Below are 27,182 nucleotides of genomic sequence, written 5' to 3'. Positions count from 1 at the left end.
CGAGACACTCCTGTGTACGAAGTGACGAACGCCAAATAACTATGCCAGACTACAGCGGTTTCGTGAAAATTCCCCGCAGCCCTCAAACCCCTGACACTCCCGAAAGGATTAAGCCATATACTAATTAATGCCCGTTTTAGCATTCCAACTGGCACATAAAGCGAGCTCTACATTTATTTCCACTTAATTAACCGCCTTATGTCAGTGCGTAAATGTTTAACGACTATGACGTCATCGTTAGTTTATCTCATCCCGGGCACAACGTACGAGCTTATACAGATGGTTTAGGTTAATGGACTCTTTAAACGAGGACTGATTGGACAACGTTTCGAGCCTACTGTTGGGAGTTTTGTTTTGTTAGAGCTCTTACATTAGCCGCTGTTGATTAAACTGGCTTCAATGTTGGTAGCCATGTTACTAATACATATTTGGAGTACATTACCGTCAGGCTTTCCATCTGCTGTATCAGCCTATTAAATTTTTATATTAGATTTATATTAGTAGACCATTACATTCTTAACTACAGCGGCAGCTATCATAGAACAGAAGATGTTTGGGAGATGCCTTTTTTTGCTTAGGTGGGTGGACGAGCTCACAGTCCACCTAGTGTTAAGTGGTTACTGGAGCCCATAGACATCTACAACGTAAATGCGCTACCCACCTTGAGATATAAGCTCTAAGGTCTCAGTATGGTTACAACTGGTGGGGCAGCCACCCTTCAAACCGAAACGCATTACTGCTTCACGGCAAAAATAGGCAGGGTGGTGGTACCTACCCGTGCGGACTCACAAGAGGTCCTACCACCAGTAAAACCAGTAAGATGCTTAAGTACTGTCGCATTATTATTTGGACACATTCTGATTTCGGAGGCGCTAAAAACTTCACCACGTTCTTGCCCTAATTCGACGTCAAAGGGCCATAATGGAACCGCTGCTTTATTTGCGAGTTGCGAACGTGAACTGAAATAATGGAGTCAAATTTTTCGTTATTTTTTCTCTTAACCTAAATTACAGGTCATTAATAAAACGTTGCTATAAAATTATGCGGTACATTTGGATGGTACAGAAGTAAGTGCAAATCTCTCTATATTTGGTATTGTTGTGGGAAATTACTCTGAGGTCGTTTTAAAAACGGAAACTTCTAGGATACGAACTATTTATTTGATTTATACAATATGGATGATAACTCTCGGAGCAATCCCGGCAGCGGCACCCGTACGCTAAGACAGTTCACTCCCTACTGACTGTTCTCCGGTCTCCTCTGAAGTCTCTACCTCGAACCGTCTAGTCAGCGGTTCGAGGATATCAGCATTTTAAGGTTCAGTACAGATATATAACAGTACTCTCATTAGAGATTGCGAATTTTTTATCTCTTTCAGCTTATGTCGAAATTAAAATCAATAAACTATTTAAATAATAAATAAGCTAATATTACTTATCTTAATTTTAATTACCATTACAAAACGTAATTCTTCTTCTCAGTCGTACGCTCCTGGCGGAGTAGTCGTGGTTACGTGTGTCTTAATGCTTGGTTGCAGCTTTTGAGAGACTTCTCCATCTCTGTCTATTTGTGGCGGTACGTGTGCATTCAGTAAGGGAACACTTCGTAGATGACTTAATCAAGTCTGTCCACCTTGTGGATGATCGGCCGCGAGACCGTTGAAATGTAATAAAATGTAATAAATAACCTTAATTCGGATTTCGTGATCATATAAAAATCATACGTACAGGCACGATTCACATTTATTAATGGCTTCTCACACACTAGGGAATCAGATTTTTTTGTACCTAGTACTCTGAAGCCGCTTTCAGACTACGCTATAATATAATAGCATATAGTATATATCATAACACAACTATATCGCGCACCATACGTTGCTATGGACATGTTCACACTATACTGTACTATATATTATTGGCTAAGTATACGCTGCTATACTATATGTCACTATAGTATAGCGTAGTCCGAAACCAGCTTGAGCGATGTGTTCGTGTAATTTTTTGTGCCTACCTACCTACCTTCTGGTAATCTTGAGGGGTTATACTAGCTTCACCAATCGCGGATCTTATCATTACCCCCAGTCTTGGCTGAAAACCAGCTTTAGTTATCTCCACACAAGGTGTGGGTATGTTAAAATCGGTTTAAATTTATAACGAACGAAGAACATATTTATTTATGTATGTGAATATTTGTTAAATCCAATTTTTTTTAGCATAATCAAAGTTTTCAGTGTTATCTATAATAATTAAATTTACTCTCCAAAAAAAAACAATATAATTCTCTCTATTGCGACGAACATTAAGAGATCATATTACCATGGATATAAGACCAAATTTAATAGTTGACCTTCTGTAAGCAACTCTTTTCTGTGGTCTTCTTGTCTATCAATTTCTCTGGCAGCCATGACATAGGCCGGAGTTGTTATACCCACAACCTACTTCGACGGGACCGTGTCAAACGAATTTAGGCCAACGCTACGACTGAATAACGCTGAAAATGTTTATAAAATTCGTTAGGTACTGCCAAAACTGCGACCTTAAAACCCATCACTCGAGGTGGACGTCGGCATTGACATTGTAATTGTCTATGGGCTATGATAACCATTTAACACCAGGTAGGTCGTGAGCTCATCCGCCCTTCTGCTATTTTTATTTATTTTTTCTATTTGTGAAATGATGACGAGCTCACAGCCCACCTGGTGTTAAGTGGTCACCGGAGCCCATAGACATCTACAGCGTGAATACCGCCAACACCTTGAGATATGAGTTCTAAGGTCACAGTACAGTTACAACGGCTGCCCCACCCTTCAAGCCGAAACGCATTACAGCTTCACGGCAGAAATAGGCAGGGTGGATACCTAGCCGTGCGGACTCACAAGAGGTCCTACCACCATTGCTAAGTGCTTCATTCGACAGAAATACAACTAGCATCTATAAAATAGACCACGAAGACTATGTTATTCATAATTAAGTAGTTTTAACTTTGACTGACGACTGTTTGCTTTTCGCAGACCCGGAATTTTAGCTTCAATAGATTGCAGTATTTCTTAAAATAACTTCAGCAGATTCGAGACTGCTATTTGAATAAGAGGGACGGTCAATGACCCGAAAGAAATCGATTCGAGAAACTTAGCGTTCCGATATCGATATTATCATCTTCTCTTTTTTTTACAAGCACATAGGTAGTTTGTTAACGGTGTGTATTATTTATAAATGTTAATACGTGAAGCAAAACCTTTGTACCCGTTTTTACGAAAATTTGGCGGACGGAGAAGTATGAAATTTCCCATACTTATAGAGAATATAGAGAAGGAGTGCAGAATGTTAATATTTTTAAGCTATTGCATAGATTCTATCGCGGTTTTGAGCACAGCGACCGAATCAAGAAATTCCGTAACGAAAACAACCTGACACCCCCACTACTCCTACTATGTAGCTCGCGTTCAACACATTCACATGTTGCGCTTGTATAGAGTTTGTGAATAAGCGCGCGGCGTGACGTCGCACTGCAAATCGGTTGGCGTGATATTGAGTTATTGAGTTATTCATCTATTTGACGCGTACGTACTTAATGCAAATTTAAGACTTATATAGTTTTCTCATGGATACCATTATCAGAACTGGACTAAATTGAGACCACACGGGAAGCGTCAGCTTTCTAATAAAAAAAGAATCATCAAAATCGATTCACCCAGTCAACAGTTATGAGGTAACAGATATAAAAAAAAAACATACAGTCGGTTAAAAATGTCGATGCTATGTCATATTTTTACGTCATTTGTAAGTTACTTAACGAACTTCCGAAGAGCTCTCTTATGTTGTTAGTTAAATAAGATTTAGTTTGAGAGCTTTTCGTTTCATAACCATTCTTATTAAGGAATTATAAAGCTATTGTACTAGTGTTAGAATATTAATTGGCTTTTCTGTACTCTTGAAACTTTGCTTTCAGGATTATTATTAATTTGTTACGAAACTGTTTGGTAAGTCTCTGGATCTACAAGGAGATTCTTGTGGTTTCGGTACAGTAGGTATTCCGAGGCGAATGTTTTAATGAAAAAATATGTTTTGCTAATACTAATTTAATATTGAACTTATTATTGATAACTTAGACTAGATTTTTAAATTATAACCTATATAATATAAAGTACTTACTCGGTATTGTGGTATTGAAGTATTCCAGATGGTCTGTCGCACAATTACGGCACAATCTTATTTATAGTGAAAACCAAAACTAGAACTATAAGTTGTAGTCAATAATAATTTGCGCAGGAGTTGCCGCCCCTTTCAACATGTCCTCCGACTGAAGAACAATAGATGAAAGCGTGGCCATCTTGTGTCTTTACCACTTCGACAAATAAGATGTGCCGGCGACATGTTGCAGGGGGCGTGGTTTAACAGTCTTTGCACACGGCCCTCGCATCACCTGATGTGACGTAAAATCGTATGATTTCGGTGCTGCGTTGAGATGTGCGAGTTGAGTTGCTCACTCGCCACAGTATACCTTAATGCAATATTGCGCTTAGGTATTCCAGAATAAAAATAAGAATATAAATTAAAATAAGACATGACTTAAAGATCTTAGTTACCAGGTCATAAAATTTCTTAAAAAAAAACATTAGTTTGGTAGATAAATGAAACGCAGCACGATTCCCGAGAGATAGCAGCACGATTGTGGTATGTACGACAGAGCCTAGCCGATGGGGGCGCGTAGATGCCATCACACTTACCAACCAGCTTTCTTGAAGAGCGGTGCCTCCGTCGTAAGAACTGTCATTCGTTTTTGTTTGCTAAAGTAAAGAGAAGATCTCTTTTTTTTTATTGCTTTTTTATTGCTTAGGTGGATGAATGAGCTCACAGCCCACCTGTTGTTAAGTGGTTACTGGAGCCCATAGACATCTACAGCGTAAATGCGCCACCCACCTCGAGATATAAGTTCTAAGGTCTCAGTATAGTTACGACGGCTACCCCACCCTTCGAACCGAAACGCATTACTGCTTCACGGCGGAAATAGGTGGGATGGTGGTACCTACCCGTGCGGACTCACAAGAGGTCCTACCACCAGTGATTACGCAAATTATAATTTTGCGGGTTTTGATTTTTATTACACGATGTTATTCCTTTCACCGTGGAAGTCAATCGTGAACATTTGTTAAGTACGTATTTCATTAGAAAAATTGGTACCCGCCTGCGGGATTCGAACACCGGTGCATCGCTACATACGAATGCACCGGACGTCTTATCCTTTAGGCCACGACGACTTCCAAATAGACTAAATTGTTCTAAGACAACAAACGTGATTGGTGTACTCAATATTTCTCTTATTTCGATCACCCTATTCGCCTCTATGATGTCTGACGATGGTGTCAATAATTGTGTCTTCTTCAACATATATATATTTAAACGTAGGTCAATCTCTGGTGCCCATAACACGGAATACTAATTTGGGTCCAGATGACCATGCGTGATTTGTTCCCAGTTATTTAATTATTACGTGCGTCTGTATGAATGATTACTGGAATCAACGAAACTTGTGTTTGAACGTGTCACAGTTGAGTTACCGTCAGAAAAACAATCCATTAATACATCTCGAATGAGCGCGCGCGTGACGACATGTGACGTGATCCTTATTCCCCACAGAAATTATGTGTTACCAACACAAGAACCGCTACTTCCTTTCCGATTCACGTAAAAATGTTGCCGTATTTTGAAAATCTCGATTTATTTGTGCAAATATTTACACATTTCTAGTATTCAGAATATACGCGATAACGAAATTACAGCGTAAAAAAGTCAGAATAAGATTTGTTTTCCGATTAATTAACAGTGGTAGGGTTTAACTTGAATTTTTATTGGCAAGTAGCACGTAGCATCGTGGTATAGCTCTTCGTATGCGACGGGAATCTCGTGTTTCCAGATTGGTGTGTATTGTTGTCTATTCTCCAATAATTCGTCTGCCCAGCAAGAGTAAAGAAATCAGAAATCTATATATTGATACGTGAAGCAAAAACTTTGTATCCCTTTTTACGAAAATTGCGCGGACGGAGGAGTATGAAATTTTCCACACTTATAAGAGAATATAGAGAAGAAGTGCACAATACTAATTTTTTTTTTAAATAATGCATAAAAGATACATTAAATCAATAAAGAAAACATTACACACACTACACACCATGTATTTGACGCACACACACATGCATACTATTTATTGTCAAACATTTGTTCTTGGCGTCTGTTGTCAAATTGAGATTAAATATTGTTTGTCTTTGTTAATACTTTATAGTGTAGTCTTGGCAAAATTTGTGATTACAGAAGTATAAAATACAATCATAATAGTGTACAAACTTACAATTCCAATTAATTATAGCGGAATTTCGACTACTGCGGGACCACTAGTATACCTGAAAACGCACCCAGACCCTTTGGCCTCAAACGACACGCCTCAACTCCTCCACTGCGTAATTAAAACGCGACGGAGCTTAGATTGAAATAATAAAAATGTGATTTTAGTAAAAAGGGTCGCCTTTATTACTATGGAAATCAGATGACATCTGGCAACACTTAACCTCTACGAATCGTGTTGCCATTTAAACAAACCGGTCACGTTGTAGCTTGTCTCGAAGGCTCGCTAACAAACGAAACCGCTAAGGCACATGAGTTGTTTAGCAGTTTTTCGGGATCGACAAACGTATCACGGAAATTCCGAGAGTCTGGATAGTGTTTTTAGTATGAATAGTGATGAATTTGCGAGAAATTATGTTCAAGAGTTCCCATGAATGCTTTCTTGGTCGCGTTAAGAGTTTTTCGATTCTCGTTAGAATACAAGTTATAGGCCCGATCGTAGTAGCTGCGGTACCAAGGATTTGTCAGGATCTGATTCAGGGAATCAATAGTTCTTGTGTTTATTGTCTGGAAATAACAACCCTTCTTTGAAAAACATAAACTACCCACAATAACCCTTTCTTCGGATTCCACTTTCGGTGTTTTTAGACTCTCTAAGCACCGATCATCGTTCTCGAACAAGAATTCGCCGTGCAACCTAACCCATAGACACAACCTACCGAGTTTCTCGTCGGATCTTCTCAGTGGATCGAGATTCTAAATCAGTGGTAGATTGGGCGAAGCACTGCTCTTGCTAGGGCCAGTGTTAGCAAACTTTCTCAGATTACGCCCGGGAGCTCACCTACCAGTACGACCGTAGCTTTAACAGCACCTAATTAAATGCTTCCATTCTAATTGTTTTCAAAGCCCAAATTTGAGCGTTCATTGATCCAAACGATGAAAACACAAGCAGATTCAATTTGGAGCACAAGCCCGGGTTGTTTCCATTCCATTTGGAGCACAAACAACAGATACAAGAAACCTTACAAACAACATAACAGTTAGATGAATGTATTGAGCGAAAACATTCAATATGAATTTAGCTCGGCATTTCCCTTGTTTGTTTTAACATTTCCGATATTTAAATCGACCATAATGCTGAGTTCCGCATACCGAACTTCGCAAACAAGCTTTCAAGCTTCGATCTCCGATTAAAATTCTCTAAATTGTTCTATTGTTTTTGTTAGCTAAATTTTACGAATCAAACATGTATGGGTGGTAATGATATGGGAAAAAGGGTGGGGGTAGGGAGCAGTGAGGTCGGAGGGAGGGAAAAAATGAAGGAAGTGGATACTGTCAACACGTGTATGCGGATGGTTTGGGATTAAATGAGGAATTCTGTCGAATTATCCTCTGTATTGCGGTACGAACCAGACCAATCATCCAACTGCTTCGCGGGAGGTACTTAACGGTAGACAGCAGGATGGCTCTGTCCCTGGAATTGCTGACGTCCATGGGCGACGGAAACCACTCACGGTAAAAACGATAATACATGTGAATATTATTCAAAAATATGTACATTTCATGACAAAAAAAAAACCGAAAAATATATTTTACGCCACATTTTTATGATCGCCACGCTGAGCGCGAACGATGTTAAAACTTTATTTTTTAATACGCACACAAAAAAAGACACTTTCGCTTGTATCGTGGGAAAAAAAGTAGCACATAACGCTTTTATTATTAATAAAAAAACGGAGAAAGGATTAGCATAATTTCTCGTAAAGTATACGTTGCGTAAGTTCTTTACATCAGAGGATAAAATATGGCGTAGGTTTTTTTAGGTAGGTTTATATAACACGAGCGTCTCCCGCTTGAAGGATTTTACTAGGGTAGAGTAACACTCCAAGAAATTACCAATTCACTTAAAAAAGTATTTGCTTATCGCGTGTAGAAATCTAATTGAAATAAAAAATAATGTTAACTAGCCTTTGTCCGCGACGCCGTTCGCGTGAAATAGTTACTTTGGCATAACGCTAAATTTTACCCCCACTTCATTTACGTAGACGGTGAAAATATTTTTGAATTATAGAATGTTAAGGAGCTATTTAAATCACTATTTTGAAGCATTCTTTATTGGTACTCCACTCGCATTGGCCTTACCGTGATGTTGTATGGCCTATAGCCTACCTCAATAAATGGGTTATCTAACACTGAAAGAATTTTTCAAATCGGACCAGCAGTTCCTGAGATTAGCGCGTTCAGACAAACAAACTCTTCAGCTTTATAATATTAGTATAGTTAAGAAGAAAAGTTGATCGGTCCGCTGCTACCTGCATCCATCGTGACCTAGCGATTTTCTCTACATCGTCGGTCCATTGGTAGGTAGGCGGTCGTCCCACACTGCGTTGCTGACGTGGTCTCCACTCGAGGATCCTTCTGGTCCATGGACCGTCCCAGAGCGCTGAAACTGCAATACTTTAAGACAATTTTTTTTATGGCAACTAGCGACATCTTGTAGCGGATGCCCCTAAACTTACATATTGTTAAAGTTAAGGCATTTAATTATTGTATAACTAAACACAAAAAAATCATAAAGCATACAAGTCTTTATTTGTTATTGAAAATTTACAAAACACTTCATTATAAATAAAATATAGGATAGGTAATATGTTACTGCCATCTACACGAGCAGTGAGAAAGTAATCGAAGCGAAGCCATCTAGTGGTCGACGCCCGTAAACATTTTTATTGAGTGCTTGAGTTTCTTACCTATAACTAATTTATGTGTATTGTCTATCGACTGTCCTATCTTCGCACTATTTGACATGCCCACTGTCACTTCAGCTAGCTAATCCCACGGACTATGTCAGTGACTCTGCCCAGAAATAACTTCCACGAACTTTATAATGCAATTCCATCGTATTGTTACAGGCGCCGCGGCTTCCAGTGAAAACAAATACTGAGCTGTAAGTTACAATTCAAGTTATATTTTACCAATTCGAGTTACTTGAAAATAAACATTGAATGCTTTTCAAGGATAAAACACTATATTGCTTAGGTAGGTGGACGAGTTCACGGCCCAACTGGTGTTTAGTGGTTACCGGAGCCCATGGACATTTACAACGTAACTACCGCCACCCACCTTGCAGGCCTTAGTATAGTTACAACAGCTGCCCTAACCTTCAAACCGAAAAGCATTACTGCTTCACGACAGAAATAGGCAGGGTGGTGGTACCTACCAGTGCGGACTCACAACACATCCTACCACCGGTAATTATGCAAATTATAATTTAGCGGGTTCGTTTTTTACTACACGATGCTATTCCTTCACCGTGGAAGTCATTCGTGAACATTTGTTAAGTACGTATTTCATTAGAAAAATTGGTACCCGCCGGCACCATGATTCATACAACGTGATTGTTTTTGTTGTAAAATTTAATATTAACTCGAAGCCATACAATTATGTATCTTAATTAAGATTATGCGCCAAACATCGTTTCGCTCGACAACTCAGTTACAGTTCTTGAAAATTTACATAATTTGATGGGGTTACGGAAAACCGTTTGAACCTTAATCTACACTCGCGAGCAAAAGTTTGGAATCACTTACTTGAAATTGATTCCGCGCGATCTTGTGTACTAAATATTTTTTTGATAATCATAAAAACGAGATCATTTTAAAGGTTGAATTCCTAACTTTAAACTGATACCAAATTCATTAAAATCAAGCCAGTATTTAAGAAGTTATCTTGGATTAAGTGAAGGAATAACGAAAAAGACGTGTTTCAATTGCTTGATACGTCGCGAGTTGCGGCCTACTGACCCCTATAAAAGCACCTGTTATCGGATTTTCTTTATCAGTCGACTTTCACACGTTGACTGGTACATATCTCGGCTACTTTTGACCCTTTACCTTGTACGACAATTGGGACAACACCTACAGAAGTAGCACAAATCGTAGCCCTATTGCAAGAAGAGCTCAGCCAGCGGATTGTCGCTCGTCGGCTCCAAATAAGCCATTCCTGTGTTTCAAAAGTTTGCAAGCGCTTTCAAGAGACTGGTAGCTTTATCCCGAGACCAAGATCTGGACGGCGCCGGGGCACATCGGAGAGGAATGACCGTTTTATCGTGTTAACCTCTCTCCGAAATCGGCATTAACCTGGTGTCGACGTCCAACAGGAGCTCCAAGATGTTCGTAGGGTAGCAGCTAGCAAGTAGACAGTTCGTCGACGACTCAAGCAAGCGAATCTGACTCCAAAAAGGCCTGTCACAGGCCCGAAACTCACGGTAGCTCATCGACAAGCACGCCTTCAATTTGCTCGTACCAATCTTAATTGAGAGGTTGAGCAATGGAGGCAAATCCTGTTCTCCGACGAGAGCAGGATGTGTTTGCATGGTAGCGACCGAAGAGGTTGGGTCTACAGGCGGCCTGGGGAGCGATTTGCGCAGTGCTGTTTCGCTGAAACAGTGGCTTATGGGGTCGGCTCTTGTATGATGTGGGCCGGCATTTCCTTCGACGGTAAAACCGAGCTTGTTTTCGTGCCTGGTGGGGGACGAGGAGGCGGTCAACTTCGGACGGGTACATTTCCAATATTCTGCTGGAACATGTCGTTCCCTATGCGGGATATGCCGGTGATAGCTTCCTCCTTAAGCACGATAACGCTCGTTGTCACACTGCCCGTGGAACAACTGAATACTTCGAAGAAGTCTATATCGCCACATTGGACTGGCCTGCGCTCAGCCCTGACTTGAATCCTATTCAGCACGTGTGGGATGAACTGAAGAATAGGGTTCGTTCCAGAACTTCTGCTCCTTCATGCCTGAATGAGCTGAAATCGGCGTTGATTGAGAAGTGGGAAGGTATCCCACAAGAATCAATTCAAAAGCTGATCAGGTCTATGAAGAATCGTCTTCGAGGAGTTATTAGGGCAAGGGAAGGGAACACAAACTACTGACATTTAATTTTAAGGCTAAATAAATTTTTTATTTATTAATTTTTGTTGTTTTATGCATTCATTATTTTTCCATATTTCCTTTGTTTCCTACCTCCTTCACTTAATCCGGAATAGCTCCTTAACTACTGGCTCGATTTGAATGAATTTGGTATCAGTTTAAAGTTAAGAGTTCAACCTTTAAAATGATCTCATTTTTATGATTATCAAAAAAATATTTAGTACACAAGATCGCGCGGAATCAATTTCAAGTAAGTGATTCCAAACTTTTGCTCGCGAGTGTATATTGAGTTTGGTTCGGGAATATCTATGTTATAATTATTGATCTAATTAAAAAAGTTACGCGGGTTAATTCATGACATTAATTCGTAGGTAAGAAATTCATTATAGCAAATATTTTTTTGGCTTCACTCGCTTAAAATGAGACTAGATGATGACCGGGCTTTGGTCGTTTTTTTATTTTTTGATAACGCCATCTTGTTGTCTCTATAAAGCGGTTAGTTGCCCTCAATTAAGAAAAATAGTATTATTATTCGCCAATAGATGTCGGGAAGAGTTGATTATTGATAACACAATTAAAACAAAATTTTCTGAAAATAAATCGTAGCTAGATCGATTTATCGCCCCCGAAATCCCCTGTATACTAAATTTTATGAAAATCTGAAATGAATTATGAAAAAAAGATTAGAAAGAATAAAAAAAAACGAACAAGCATTCTCGATCAAGTTTGTATATTGAAATACACAAAAACCTGTTTCACATCGAGAACTTCCACAAAAGCGATTTTTATTTATTTATTCTTGCTTTTATTTGATTAAAAAATGTGTTAAGTAAATATAATTTATTAAAAAGCAGTGCGCGATCGCGGCTAGCGAGATCCGAGGGTCCATTGCTTCCTACAAGGTTGTAAGTGGTCCGGGTGTGACGCCGCCCTGGGATCTAGAGGCGAATGCAATCGATGGCGGGTCCGCGCGATATGCTAACAGCACTCTAGGGAATTGCAGAGTTGCTATCAACGAAGAGGAACTGTTTGGCAAGACGCTCTAATCTAGGGTGGTATTCTGGAAAATCAGCGTCACCGCCTGCTCTTGCAGTGTTGACTTCGGTAACCCCTCCCGCCTCTCCTGTCTCGGAGAGGGACCTCGTAGGAGATTCAGCAAAACCCAAAAATAAAGATTTTAAAAATTACCGATTGGATATTAATAGGTTAGATGAGATCAAAACGTGTGACTATGTCGCAGCGGAGATGAGTAAAACGGTAGGATGTACCGACCAAAGTGGAGGGCTTTCTTAATACTGTTTATTGTTTTTAATTTATACGTCAGAGTAAGTTAGATTGTACACACATCAGGCGAAGCAGATCGGGTTGGTTTTGAGTGAGAGAGACAGAGAACGTTGACTGAAAAGGCGTTATCTGCGTAACGTTTGCAATAAGACAGAAAGCCACGCATTAATGGAACAAAAAGTTCACAGTGGCGTTCTTGGGTCTAGCTTCACTGCTCAGACGTCCACTTCGAAATACAATCCTCTTCCTTGGGTCGTATTCCTCAATGCTGAAGGTCGTGACTACCTTTCTTCATCATTTTCTCTCACACGATCTTTCTCCACCTGTTTCTGTCTCTGGTGGCGTGGGTGGCGCTGCGAAAACGAAACACGCTACGTTGCGTTAAATTATAAAATCGTTTTGCGCTGTATAAAACAGATTCGGACCTCGTATATATTGCTTTCGGTCGGAAATGCCCACTATTTTATCACTATCAGCGTTCTGAGACTTGACCGTACTTAAGATACTTTTATCTCGGTTAAATGTAGTCCTCAGAATTCCCATTATGCTGTTCAGTCGTCTGTATTTGGAGAAGACATTGTCTATTTGTTACGAAACGACTTATGGAGTGTGGTCTATCGGGAACTTTGCTTTGGCGTGAGATAAGTCAGATGATTTCGATGGAAATTCGCAGGGAATTGTTTGCGTCTAAGTCAATGTGGTGAGGTCCATAATGTCTTTGTTGTGTTATAATTCGTCTCTTGAGCTCTTTTTTACTGTCTAAAACACAATTTTATAGAGTTTTTGCTGAGTATTTACCACCTGTATAAACTGCAATACCCAGGGTTTCCTGAGGACCATGGCGTATCTTTATCAGAACGGGATTTGAAGAGGGTCCTCCGTGGTAATCTGCGATTTGGTTACGCCTTTTATTCCTAATATCCAGGACAATGTTAATTAATATCAGGTGTCTTATATATATCAGGTGTATATATTTTCTGTCTTGTGTTGTTTAAGTTTGCCCAAACCTACGAAATTCCTCACATCATCGACCCCTCTTATAGTTTCTAAGGCTTTGTATTCCCATTGTCAGCTGAAATTTTGACAAGGATCTATTTGGTCCGTTTTCATCACACTTAAGTTTCGTATCCCGAGTAGTTCAGTTCCGAATTACCGGCTATATATCCAAGTATGGTTCACATATGTAAAATCGTTATAACTGATCACGCAGTAACACTGTTATTAACAGCCAACAGTAGTCCGCGTCACTCGAAGTCACCGTCACCTAAATTATAAAGGCCGATCGATCTCTGAGGCCGTGTTTGGGTCGGTCTATTTAATAACTACTTTTTTTTTTTTATTGCTTGGATGGGTGGACGAGCTCACAGCCCACCTGGTGTTAAGTGATTACTGGAGCCCATAGACATCCACAATGTAAATGCGCCACCCACCTTGAGATACTAGTTCTAAGGTCTCAAGTATAGTTACAACGGCTGCCCCACCCTTCAAACCGAAACGCATTACTGCTTCACGGCAGAAATAGGCAGGGCGGTGGTACCCACCCCCGCGGACTCACAAGAGGTCCTACCACCAGTAACTACGCAAATTATAATTTTGCGGGTTTCATTTTTATTACACGATGTTATTCCTTCACCGTGGAAGTCAATCGTGAACATTTGTTGAGTACGTAATTCATTAGAAAAATTAAAACACTTGTGTTTAAAAAAAAACTTCACTAGGAAGGATGTTTGCTGCAATTCTGTGTTGAGCCGCGAAATTATCTGAAAGGCACGAGTTGATTCCATTTGTTTGCTTAAGGCTGGCCGTCTTGTTTTTTTTTATTTCCCTTGTAGGTAGATGAGCACATTACCGTCGCCCATGGACTTTAGCAATGCCAGGGGCAGAGCCAAGCCGCTGCCTACCAATAATCCTACCAATAAAGTCATAATCGTTTGATGTGGTAGGGCCCTAAAAATATCCTTGGGCCCGCGGACTGCTCCCCACATCTGCAGACCGACAAGTCCGACATACCCCGCGTGATCCCTAGGATACCTCGTAGGAGTCAGTCCCCTGCCCTAAATCAAAATGGCCGTCTCGTCGTGTGGTGCCTACAGTATATACATACGTATTTAAGCTATGCTTCCCTGAGTACTTTACGGGAACCATCTCAGGGTTTAACGATGCGACCATAGACGCTTTCAAATCCCGTACAACTATACAATTACCTAACGCAATACTTACAATAGAGCAACACCAAGACTACAATTGAAGAGTTAAGTAATTAGTTCTCCAGCAAAACTACTATAAGCATTTTGTGCTTTAAGTGTACCATGACCACTGTCATCTCAAAATTTACGTATTGGGACTAGCTGCGCTTACCTATTGGCACTAGCTGCACTTACCTATTGCCACTAGCTGCGTCTGAAGCTTCTCCGATTCAGAATACTAACTACGTAATATAACTTTAGGTGAATATACCTACGTTCTCTTATACATATTATATAGATTTTGTAACAATGAATATTGGGCATTAAAACTACAGTAGATATATATTAAAAATATATATATAAAGAAAATCGTTTAGCGAACAAAGCAAGAATTGGTGTTTCCGCTATGTTTTCCAAAGCTATGTTTTCCAAATCCAAAACTACATTAAAGAATAATAGTATACTAGGTATGAGCGTTAGGATATTTAATAAACTACCAAAGAATATAAGAGACTTAGACGATTTTCATTTTAAGAAAAATCTAAAAGATAAATTTATTAGTGGAAATTATTATCACATAAATGATTTTCTTAGGGACGACATTGAAAATAAATGGAATTTTTAATTATTGGTTGAATTATGGATGAACGAATGGTAAATTATATAATATTATACTATCTTGCACTGCACTAAAATTCGCATGTCAAATAATGACAGAGCATACACGCTGCTTTTAACTTTATATAATAACTGGTGGTAGTTACGTAAATAACCTTTTCACTGGTGGTAGGACCTCTTGTGAGTCCGCACGGGTAGGTACCACCGCCCTGCCTATTTCTGCCGTGAAGCAGTAATGCGTTTCGGTTTGAAGGGTGAGGTAGCCGCTGTAACTATACTGAGACCTTAGAACTTATATCTCAAGATGGGTGGCGCATTTACGTTGTAGATGTCTATGGGCTCCAGTAACCACTTAACACCAGGTGGGCTGTGAGCTCGTCCACCCATCTAAGCAATAAAAAAAAAAAAAAAAAAATAATAACTCATTTTCACTATGCTTGGCGAATAAATGATTTCTTTCTTTCTTTTCTTTCCTTCTTTTCCGTGTTTTTTGTTTGCCTATTCGTCTATCCATTGTACCTAATATCCCTTTTAGCATTTGACACATGTAGGGCGGTACTGCGGAGCTCTGATTGACATATCGGCGGTGTGAGAACGGACCCTTTGGGAGTTCTTTTTTTTTCCCGTCTAGTGACCTCGACCGATCTCCGGGACCGATATCGAGACGAATGCGAAAATAATTGAAAGTACCTTTCTTTTTACGACGTTTATACTTTATCACTGAGAAAAGTGAGTTCATTGCGTAAATATTTCGATTGGTTTTCTTCGTTCGAGCATTAAGACTGTAAGGTTTGTTGTAAAATAAAATTAAATTTGTTAATGTTAAGGTAATTTTCGGATTGCCAAATAATATCACTGTTGGTGGAAGCAATTACAGTAGTGGGGACGTGACATAATAAAAAAAGCGGTAGTCTGAAAAAACGAGACAGAAAGCAGTGTATTCAATAAAAATTGTACAAGTGGAGTTACAAATAAATTAATACACAATTAAGTGAACTATTGCAATCTGTGTATTTATTTCCTGACTGTTGGAAGCGGAGTCCTACAATACTGTTAAAAAAAAAGCAATATGATTTTACGAAGGAGCCCAAAAATAAATGATACATAAGTGATTACTTTGTGCGCTGTCAAAGTGGAAATGAGAGGAAGACCAATATCTCTATAACCAACTAAAAGAAGAACTCGTCGATTATGACGAAGAGTTCGATGAGAGAAATAAATCTATAGACACAGACCACTGAGTTGGGGGAGGGTGATGGGAGAGATGTGCTCGGCACTAAGCGCTTCGCTTTCTCCCCTTTGCCTTTTCATGAGTTCTGTCTCGTGCGAGGTTCGGACATGGGCTTTTGAGCGACAGGAGGTTTTATTCAGTTTGACTCCGACGTGCGTCCGACGGACTTCCGCCCTCCCCTGGGGATGGAGGGCGGGAGTCCGGCGATCTCCTCCTGACCAAAAAAAAAAAGCCCACTGAGTTTCTCGCCGGATCTTCTCAGTGGGTCGCGATTCCAATCCTCTAGTAGATTCTACGAAGCGTTGCTCTGACTGGGGCTAGTGTTATCAAATTCTCGAAAGATTGAGCTCGTAAGCTCACCTTCCCGTTCGTGAGAAGCAGGGATAGCCCCTTAGGCACTAGCGAATAGGTACGTAAAAAAATAATCGTAAAATTAATATAGCTTTGTGTTATTTCTGGCGACATCAAAGATTTCGATAGTCAATACCTGATCAAATGTGACACGTCACGCCACGTACAGCTAAAAATAATATTAGAAACATTGGGTTTGTCTAAAGCTTTCAAAATCTAATAAGTCTTTGTCGCAAAGTTTACATTTATCATCGAATCTATTATACAAAGCTCTCGATCGATTCTCGTATAATGCAAGTCTCTGCGTCAACGTCACGACTTGCTTGCTCTGTAACTAAGCACTAAGCTCTGTAAGCTCCATACTTGTTCGCGTTTGAAGCACATCAGAAAATTCTATGAGAAACCGATTTTCTTATATAAGGAGATTAGTGGCTCTCAACCCATTTTGTTCAGCGACGAACTTACTTTTTAAAAAGCCGCGACTCCCTTCCTACTTTATAACAGAAATGAAGGTAGTTAAATAAGTACATTTAGTGAATTTTACGTAACTTTTAGTAAACGGTTGCATATTTACTCCATGCCTACCCTAGAGGTGCAATCTCCAAATGCGAATCCTGTGTTACCTTAATAAAATATCATATATGCAAATCTTTTATTTATTTTATTATTATTTGTGGTCATAGGTTAATAAAGATGGTCCTTAATATTAATAAATGTATCACTATGTCCTGCCAGTAAAGCGTACAAATATTAGATTTAAGTATTATATAATCTACATAAAACATTAATCTTATAATGTAATTATTTAACTCTATTCTACTTTATCATCTAAATCATCATTTATCTTATTATCTAATTTATCATTCAATTATCATTAATCGACAGGGGCTTCTGACAGTAATTTGTCTCAGTGGTTGAGAACCGCTGGTCGAGATGGTGAGATGCCCGACGTATTCATATCGAATGATTCTGCTAAAGTGAGGGTCGCAAATACGCACCGAACGTACGCGTTCAAAAATTATTTCCTTTCCTTTTTTGCCACGTACCATCCGGCTATAGAATGAGCTGAGCTCCCCTCCACGGTGTTTCCCGAGCGCTATCACATGTCCTTCTTCAAACGAGGCTTGTGGAGAGTATTAACGGTAGGCAGCGGCTTGACTCTGCTACTGGCATTGCTGATGTCCATGAGCGACGGTAACCAGTCACCATGAGGTCTGAGGGCCAAATGCTCGTCTGCTTATACGGCAATTTAAAAAAAAAGATCTGTAAATTAATCCGCGCAAATCAAAACACCTCGCCAGACATCTTGAATTATAAATACAACCCAACAAAACGGATTGGATACTGAAATCCATGGGCGACGGTAACCTTTCACCATCAGGTGGGTCGCATGCTCGTCTGCCTACAAGGCTAATAAAAAAAAACTATTAGTTCGCACTAATATCCATCTAATTTCTCTACTATTACTCACTAGGTATTATTACCAATACTTTTACGGTTTAATTTTGCGCTTCATATTGTTATCTTCATATATTAGTAAGTAATTTTAATTAGATCCTGATCTATACTTTAAGATCATTGGTAATAGATAACGCGCTAACGCGCTCTACTAAAGCTGAATATTGTGAATATTATTGAAGTTATACTTCTTTAGGCGCGTTATGAAAAATGTATGAGAGTGAAATTTTACGATGCGCGCGCACACAAAATTAACAGAATGAAGTTGCTCACTAAATCGCTCATTACAATGCGACCGACGTAACTTGGCGAGTCTGAATATAGCCGCAGGTGAACTTTCCGAACCGTACCGAGAATCACCGAATTTATACGATGTCATGAAAAGGGATGTCCAATATGCGTGTTTGAGGGTGTTGTTTAATCGATTTTTTTTTCAAATTGATTAAAATATAAATAAAAAAAAAGAAATAAATTTAATAAAAATAAAGTATAACTTCTTACGCGCGTACATAAGTAGACGCACCCTTTTTTTGTCAGACATTCAAATACACCGTATATTTTCATTAGAAGATCAAGCATTAAAGCAATCATATCATTACACCTCCAAATACTAAAAAAAAACCACTTAAATAAATTTTCAATTTAATTTAAACTAACTGTCTTTTAGCGTTTAAGAAGAAGCTATACTGTAACTATACTGAGACCTTAGAACGTATATCTCAAGGTGGGTGGCGCATTTACGTTGTAGATGTCTATGAGCTCCAGTAACGACTTAACCCTTCTTTGCATAATTTTTTTTTATTTTGTAAAATAAATCGGGCTGGTGTAATTGATGATCTATAATAAGGGAAAAATAATCTAAAAAATCCTAGTGTAAATATATAATATGAAAATAGTAAAAAATTATATGATGGAAATTTACATCATTATGCAATGCCACATGTTTAGCTCAGTACTAAATAAATAAAAAATAGAATATGTTTGTACATTCTTTATTCTTGATGATAATTTAAAAAGCAATTATTATTTTTATTAAGACACAAGTTAACTTTGCATTTCCCACATGATATTGTGGAATATCCTTTACATTTGGGGTATTTGCACCTAAGTGACCCACCGACTGTTGGCCGAATGGACCAGATGGACTGTGAGCTCGTCCACCTTTCTAAGCAATAAATAATAAATAAATAAAATGTTGAACAATATGCTACTACACAAAATCGTGCTATTACATATGTCGGTGACGCGAAGTTTAAAGATAAACCTTAATTTAACCTTCCAAAAAACGCGCTTAGCACACGGTTAGGTATATGGTGATGTGTTTGTTATACGTACGTATGTGTATACGTAGCATTAGCATGTTGGTGACGCGAACCCATAAGATTTTCTCCTACCAAAAAGTGGTCAAAGCGACTAAAGAAGTTTTCGCTTCAAAAAAACGCACCGAATTAACTGCGGTATGTTTTCAAAGTAAGACGTATTGCATCGCATCTTAACTGCGCTGCAGGGAAAGCTCTCTTGAGAAATTAAAACAAATTCAACAGTTTTTTTTTGTTTTTTTATTATCATTCAAAGTGACTGATAAGATCACGAAAACCCCACACTATTTTTTACTTCGAAAACTATGTATCGATAAAAATTATCCCGTTAAATTTTTAGCTATTAAAAACAAGTTACTGGTGGAAGGACGTCTTGTGAGTCCGCACGGGTAAGTAATAATAATAATAATATAACTCTTTATTTAACACCACGTGTACAGAGTAAGCATATAAAACAAATAATAGACGATTACATAAATTGGCGGCCTTATCGCTGTAAGCGATCTCTTCCAGGCAACCTTGAAGGGAAAGGAATAAGCAAACTAACATGGACTGTGCTATATCTTAATAAACTTACATAAAAATATATACTTATATACACATCTGAAAAATAAATACAATATAAGATAGACTTACATACGATTAAATACAAATAAATGCTAAAAATATGCAATTAAATACAAAATAAGTAGCAACTTGAACAGTTATATCGTAGGAGCCATATTGTTGCCAATGTGCAAGGTAGTGCGATTTTAATCTAAACTTGAAAATTTCCGGCGAGGACGATTGTTTGATGCTTAAGGGTAGTGCATTCCATAAACGGACCGTCGCCCTGCCTATTTCTGCCACGAAGCAGTAATGCGTGTCGGTTTGAAGGGTGGGGCGACCGTTGTTCTATAAAAACTGCCACTTTAGAACTCATGTCTCATGGTGGGTGGCAGAATTTACTTTGTAGATGTCTATGGGCTTTGGCAACCGCTTAACACCAGGCGGGCCGTGAGCTCGTCGACACTTCTAAGCAATATATATACACAATAGTATATACAGTAGTCTGTAACGCTGAAATACTGAATTAAATACAAAAAAACGCATGCTACTATGACTTCGTACTTTGGTACTATTGTTGCTTCTTATCATCAGAAACGATACCAAAATAAACAATGCACTAGCATCATTATTGTATACTGGTCGTAGGGCCTCTTGTGAGTCCGCGCGGGTAGGTATCACCACCCTAACTATTTCTGCCGTGAAGCAGTAATGCGTTTCGGTTTGAAAGGTGGGGCAGACGTCGTAACTATACTTGAGACCTTAGAACTTATATCTCAAGGTAGGTGGCGCATTTACGTTGTAGATGTCTATGCGCTCCAGTAACCATCGTCCACCCATCTAAGCAATAAAAAAAAAATGAACTCCAGTCCAGAAAGTACAGCAAAAACAAGTCCAAGGCGGACGAATCCACACTCGCTAAGTGTTAAACGTCGCCATTGGACATAAAATTCCGCCTATCGCTAAAAATATTAGTTTACTAGGAATTGGAATCTTTTTCTTTGGAACAGGCTCGAAGCTCCCGGGAAACCAACCCCCTGGATTCCATTCAAGAACCGGATGGATACATGGTTAAATTAAATCCTCATACGCCGCGACTCGGCCCTCGGTCATAAACCCGACGACCGTAAAACCGCTTTTGTAAAGATAATAAAAACATCAAACTGTCATTCTAGACAACAAAAACCTTTTATATCTTTTAAGTAGATGAAACTCGTGAGTATGCAAATGAATGAAGCTTGAATTTGAAACTGTTTTATCGCTATAAATAAATTAAAATGATAATGAAATCATCCGTTGCACTCATCTATATATTAATACGTGAAGCAAAAACTTTGTATCCCTTTTTACGAAAATTGCGCGGACGGAGGAGTATGAAATTTTCCACACTTATGGAGAGTATAGAGAAGAAGTGCACAATGCTATTTTTTTTTTAATAATGCATAAAAGATACATTAAATCATTAAAGAAAATATTACACCCACTACATACCATGTATTTGACGCACACACGCATGCATACTATTTATTGTCATACTTTTGTTCTTGACGTCTGTTGTCAAATTGAGAATAGATTAAATATTGTTTGTCTTTGTTAATATTTTTTATAGTGTAGTCTTGGCGAAATTTGTGATTATAGAAGTATAAAATACAATCATAAATAGTGTACAAACTCACAATTCCAATTAATTATAGTGGAATTTCGACTACGGCGAGGCCTTTAGTATATTATATAGTTTTATATGAGTATTATAGTTTTATAGTGTAAGTTGATGGACAAAATAATATGTGCGTATTGTGTTGCTTTTGTTTTTTTTTTGTAACTTAAATTTCTAAATTTCTCTTCTCTGTTCACTTTCTACCTATATACGATTATGATTGTGGAAACATATTTGGTTATTGTTTTAGCTATTTTTTTAAATATTATACGTTTGTATTGTACTGTTTGTTTCCAAAATAAATAAATAAGTAAAACTCACTTACTATGCATGTTAATTTTTAACAAAATCTACAATTCCAATCGACGGTCGGCTTGCGTTTCAATATAAATAACCTACTGAGTTTCTTGCTGGATCACTCAGTGGGTCGCGTTTCCGTTTCGAAGCCCTGCTCTTTCTAGGGCCAGTGTTAGCAAATTCTCTCAGGTTGGGCCTGTGAGCTCATCTACCCGTTTGGGGATAGCTGGAATAGCCTCTAAGGCCACCAACGAATAGGAAGGGAAAAAATAAATTTATTACACGACTAGCGGCCCACTCCGGCTCCGCTTGGGTCAACAAGAATTTCAATGATATTTGACGTTGTTTTATTTTTAAAATAAAAGAACACTTATTACGGCATACTATAATAGTTAGACATATGCTGTCGCGACACTTTTTGTAAATAATAATGTGTTCTACAAAGTCGTGATACATTATTTTATTCTATCATCAATAGTTTTCGCAGGGCACGCGATGTAAATAATATTTTAGGTAATTTTTTTACACCTTGGGTTACATTATTGGAGTTTTAGTAAGGATACCTAATATTTTTCAAAAAAGATTATAGCCTATGTCACTCGGGAATAGTGTAGCTTTCAAACAGTGAAAAAATTTTTCAAACGGTTCTGTAGTTTCGGAGCCTATTCAATACAAACAAACAAACAAATCTTTCCTCATTATCATATTAGTATAGATGTTCTGTTCCTTCCATTTTAGTGGTTCTAGTTTGTGAGAAACCATGTTAATCATGTTAAAACATGTGAAAATTAAATGTGCTTTATTAAAGCGAATTTGTTTCGGTAGGATTCGAATAGCTAATTTGTTTAATTAGTGCACGTGCCAAAGAAACACTTTATTTTGAGTTTAATTTGTTTATAAAAAGTACCCTTGTTGAGGAATTCTCGTAAATGAGGTGATTAGATATTGAAAAAAAATTTATGTATGTCCAGGACAGTCCAGGAACAATTTAATCTAGTAGGATTATCCGTCCTCTTTTGACCTTGTCTGGTAAAATGTTTGTCAGATTTATTCTTCGAAAAGCAGATGTTGAATTTTAGAAAAATAAATTCTTATAAGACTAATGAATACTAGGAATATTTATTTTTTTACTTTGCGATGACCATAATCTCTTAATTAATAATACAACTTTGTCTTTGAAAGTCGTAAAAGCTTTCATTAAGCTCTTTATGGATGCAGGACACGTTCGACTAATGAATATCGTATTTAATTTTTTTTTCCTGTCTTTCAAAATGGCTGCCGGATCACAGTTGAGGGAGTAGCAGTGGTGATGCTTGTAATTGCATTTCAATTAATTTTAAACGGGTCGTTAGTTATCTTTTAACGTATTTAGAATAACCAAGTAAATAATGTAAAGGAACCAAGAAAACCAAGTAAGCTAGATGAATTAGTAAATAATGTGAAAATCTATGTATACATACAGTCTCGCTAAAACGCGAGAACGGCTGGACCGATTTGCCTAATTTTGGTCTTGAATTATTTGTGGAAGTCCAGAGAAGGTTTAAAAGGTAGATAAATATGAAAGTGGTTGGAATGAAATAAAAATAACAATTTTGTTTTTCCTTTGATGTGTCCTCCGTCAGACGGATTCCTTTTGTTTGTTTTAAGTTTATTTTATACAAAAGCTTAGGTATTTTATTTATCGATTGAGGCCCTACGAAGTCTGCCGGGTCAGCTAGTTAAATATAAAAATAATATAAAAAATAGAATTAAATGAAAGTTTCGCCAAACACGTCATCATTGTTCGAACAGTTACATTCACTGTCGAAATTTAATACGAATATTGACAATAGTACCACTAGACGTACTACATATTTTATATACTATATATATATATATACTCTATATATTAATATGTGAAATAAAAACTTTGTACCCCTTTTTACGAATATTGCGCGGAAGGAGAAGTAGGCAGCGGCTTGGCTCTGCCCCTGGCATTGACGATCAGGAGGTGGAATGTTTGCCTACGTTTGCCGCTAGGGGTGCTGTTCCAACTGCATACAAAGAGTTAACTTTTACGCTATCGAGGACATTAAAAAACTCGCACTAAGGACACTGATGTGAGTGAGTGAGAAAGAATCTCATATAGAGAGATCAAAGCGTGTTTTGGTCGAAACCACTGTCCGCATATGCTCTGTAACAAAAAAAAGAACATTACCGGTAAATGACTTTTTGGCGGGAACGCGTGGAGTGAAGTTGTGTGATTTGTTTTATTTTGTCTATTTAGTGTTTAGGGTTTAAATGTGTAATAACGGTGGTTTATTAACTGTTTAATATCTGCGAAAGTGCACAAATGTGGGAAAATGAAATAAAGCCGCTGGATGCAACTTCTCGGGAACCTCCAAAAAGTCCACTGAAAAAATCTTAGTAAATGACCACTATTTTACTAAGGTTATATTTCATCCCATATCATCTCATTTCATTTAATTTCATCCCAGTTGACTAACGTCTCAAATTAATCATTTTCATTTCATTTCACTCCATATTATCATTTTTCATAAAAATAAGAATATAAATTAAAATAAGACATGACTTAAAGGTCTTAGTTACCAGGTCATAAAATCAATAAAAAAAAACCCCGTAAATACACATTTTAATTTGGCATCGTTATTGGAGATTCTATTGGATTTCGAACGTGTGAGTACAAATTACAACCGGCGAAGGTCGACCCTTTTAAATAAAATCCTGTTAAACAACGGGGAATGTTTTTATTTCATCAATAACGAGCTTAATCGAAGAACAATAATTTGTAGTTTTCTTAAAATTAGCTACTGTGAATATTCGGTACTAGCGGCCCGCTCCGGCTCCGCTCGGGTCTTTAACAAAAAATTTAACGATATTTATTTTGACGTTGTTTTATTTTTTAAGTAAAATAACACTTATTGCGGTACAACTATAATAGTCATTACAAAATAATGTGTTCTACAAAGTCGTAATACATTATTTTATTCAATCATCAATAGTTTTCGCAGGGCACGCGATGTAAAGAATATTTTAGGTAATTTTTTTACACCTTGGGTTCCATTAATGCAGTTTTAGTAAGGATCCCTAATCGTTTTCAAAAAAGATTATAGCTTGTGTCACTCGGGAATAGTGTAGCTTCCAACCAGTGAAGGAATTTTTCAAATCGGTTCAGTAATTTCGGAGCCTGTTCAATACAAACAAACAAACAAATATTTCCACTTTATAATATTAGTATAGACAATAAGCCCTTTAATGTGAAAACTTCTGAACTGGTTCAGCTTTGCTGGTGGTAGAGCGTTTTGTCAAACCGCTCGGGTAGGTCCCGTTAACCTATTTCGGCCGCGAAGCAGTAATGCGTTCCTGTTTGAAGGATGGGGTAGGCGTTGTACTATAGAACTTAGAACTCATGTCTCAAGGTGGCATTTACGTTGCTGATGTCTATAGGCACAGCCACTTCACATCAGGTGCTCCGTAAACTGGTTCATACGACTAAACAATAAAAACAAACTCGACTAGAAATGAAATTTGACCAACTCGGTGTCGTAGAATATTGAGGCATTACCTTTTTTTTTATCGCTTAGTTGGGTTCGCGAGCTCACGGCCCACCTGGTGTTAGGTGGTTACTGGAGCCCATAGACATCCACAACGTAAACGCGCCACCCACCTTGAGATATAAGGTCTAAGGTCTCAAGTATAGTTACAACGGCTGCCCCACCCTTCAAACCGAAACGCATTACTGCTTAACGGCAGAAATAGGCAGATAGATATATTAGTATAGATTCAATTGGTCCTGCACAAGACTTCACCAGTGACTTGGGATGAGGTTTCGCCACTGACAACAATCGATATTACGGCATTGCATTGCTGTCAAAATTGTTATTTTTATTTTTAGCTCCATGCAAAATCCACAAATGATTTCACACTGGTTTCACTTAATGATAAGTAGTAAGAATGATGTATAATCCAGTGGCGAGTGTTGTGACAAAATTATATCATGCAAATTCCTTATAGCATTCACCATTCAAACATATCGACGCTTGAAAGGCAAACTTGATTAAGCGACAATAACTGCTTTATACATAAATGATAGACAATGACCATATTCGATGCCCAAAAAAAATATATTTCTGGGTCTTATAAATCATTTCAATCCTACAGCTAGATTCGATAAATAGAATTTTTGTCAGGTATTTCAACTTTAAATTAGTCTACTGTAAAGTTCACGCATTGACGCTTAGTCACGTTTGCCTTTCAAGCGTCGATATGGTAAAATATAATCGAAGTTGAACAAGAATAAGGTTAATACACCTTTAATAAATCGCAATTCTTTTTTCTCTTTCTATTATTTATTCTGTCATTCTCATAACTAAATTTGTTATCCCTTTTTGGACATCCTGAATTTCCTTTTAGCGGTAGAATCTAGTTTTTTGCAGTACTGGTGGGTTTTATTGCCGCACCGTACCCTTTATAGTAGTATAGATATTTATGACATTGGGTCTAGAATATAATTGTTATGGAGTAATGAAATCTCTGCATTGAGCCAAAGGTTTCGTATGATCAACATCATTATCCGTGACATTACCCTTATTTACATTAAGTTTTATATAAATTTCAGTGACAATTTACCAATCCATCAGCATCTTTGGTACAATACTGATCATCGTTCTCATCGAACCCGTTGCTTGCGCGGAAGGGCTCGATAAGTAAATTAACCCACAGACACAGCCCACTGAGTTTCTCGCCGGATCTTCTCAGTGGGTCGCGTTCCGATCCGGTGGTAGATTCTGCGAAGCACGACTCTTGCTAGGGTTCGTGCTTGCAATATCGTCAGGTTTGAGCCCCGTGAGCTCACCTACCAGTTAAGGTTACGCTGAAATAGTCTCTCAAGGTTATCAGCATAGGTAGAACAAAAGGTACAATGATAAAACCGTTAACTTTTTTTTATCAAGAAACCTCTTAAT

At 38.1% G+C, this 27,182-nt stretch overlaps 2 protein-coding genes across 3 annotated transcripts in view; one reads left to right on the top strand and one right to left on the bottom strand.

Moving 5' to 3' along the window:
- Spr (sex peptide receptor) overlaps window positions 1–27,182 on the top strand; it is a 269,773-nt gene that overhangs the window by 38,855 nt on the left and 203,736 nt on the right. Inside the window, exon 2 of one of the 2 annotated variants that reach the window (XM_038019601.2) lies at window positions 9,251–9,285. The exons of the other annotated variant lie outside the window; for it this stretch is intronic. The gene's annotated coding sequence lies outside the window, so the exon portion shown is untranslated. The remainder of the gene's footprint in view (window positions 1–9,250; window positions 9,286–27,182) is intronic. 2 annotated transcript variants of the gene reach the window in all.
- The window catches only part of LOC119630453 (uncharacterized), a 120,698-nt gene continuing 100,235 nt past the window's right edge, over window positions 6,720–27,182 (bottom strand). The window contains exons 4-5 of the mRNA XM_038019953.1: window positions 10,902–11,096; window positions 6,720–6,905 (exon numbers count right to left, since the gene is read on the bottom strand). Of these exons, the coding sequence (XP_037875881.1) occupies window positions 6,720–6,905; window positions 10,902–11,096 (381 nt within the window). The remainder of the gene's footprint in view (window positions 6,906–10,901; window positions 11,097–27,182) is intronic.

The sequence above is a fragment of the Bombyx mori genome, chromosome 24 (assembly GCF_030269925.1).
Source record: "Bombyx mori chromosome 24, ASM3026992v2".
NCBI classification, from domain to species: Eukaryota; Metazoa; Arthropoda; class Insecta; order Lepidoptera; family Bombycidae; genus Bombyx; species Bombyx mori.
This window is presented reverse-complemented; position numbering and strand designations above follow the sequence as displayed.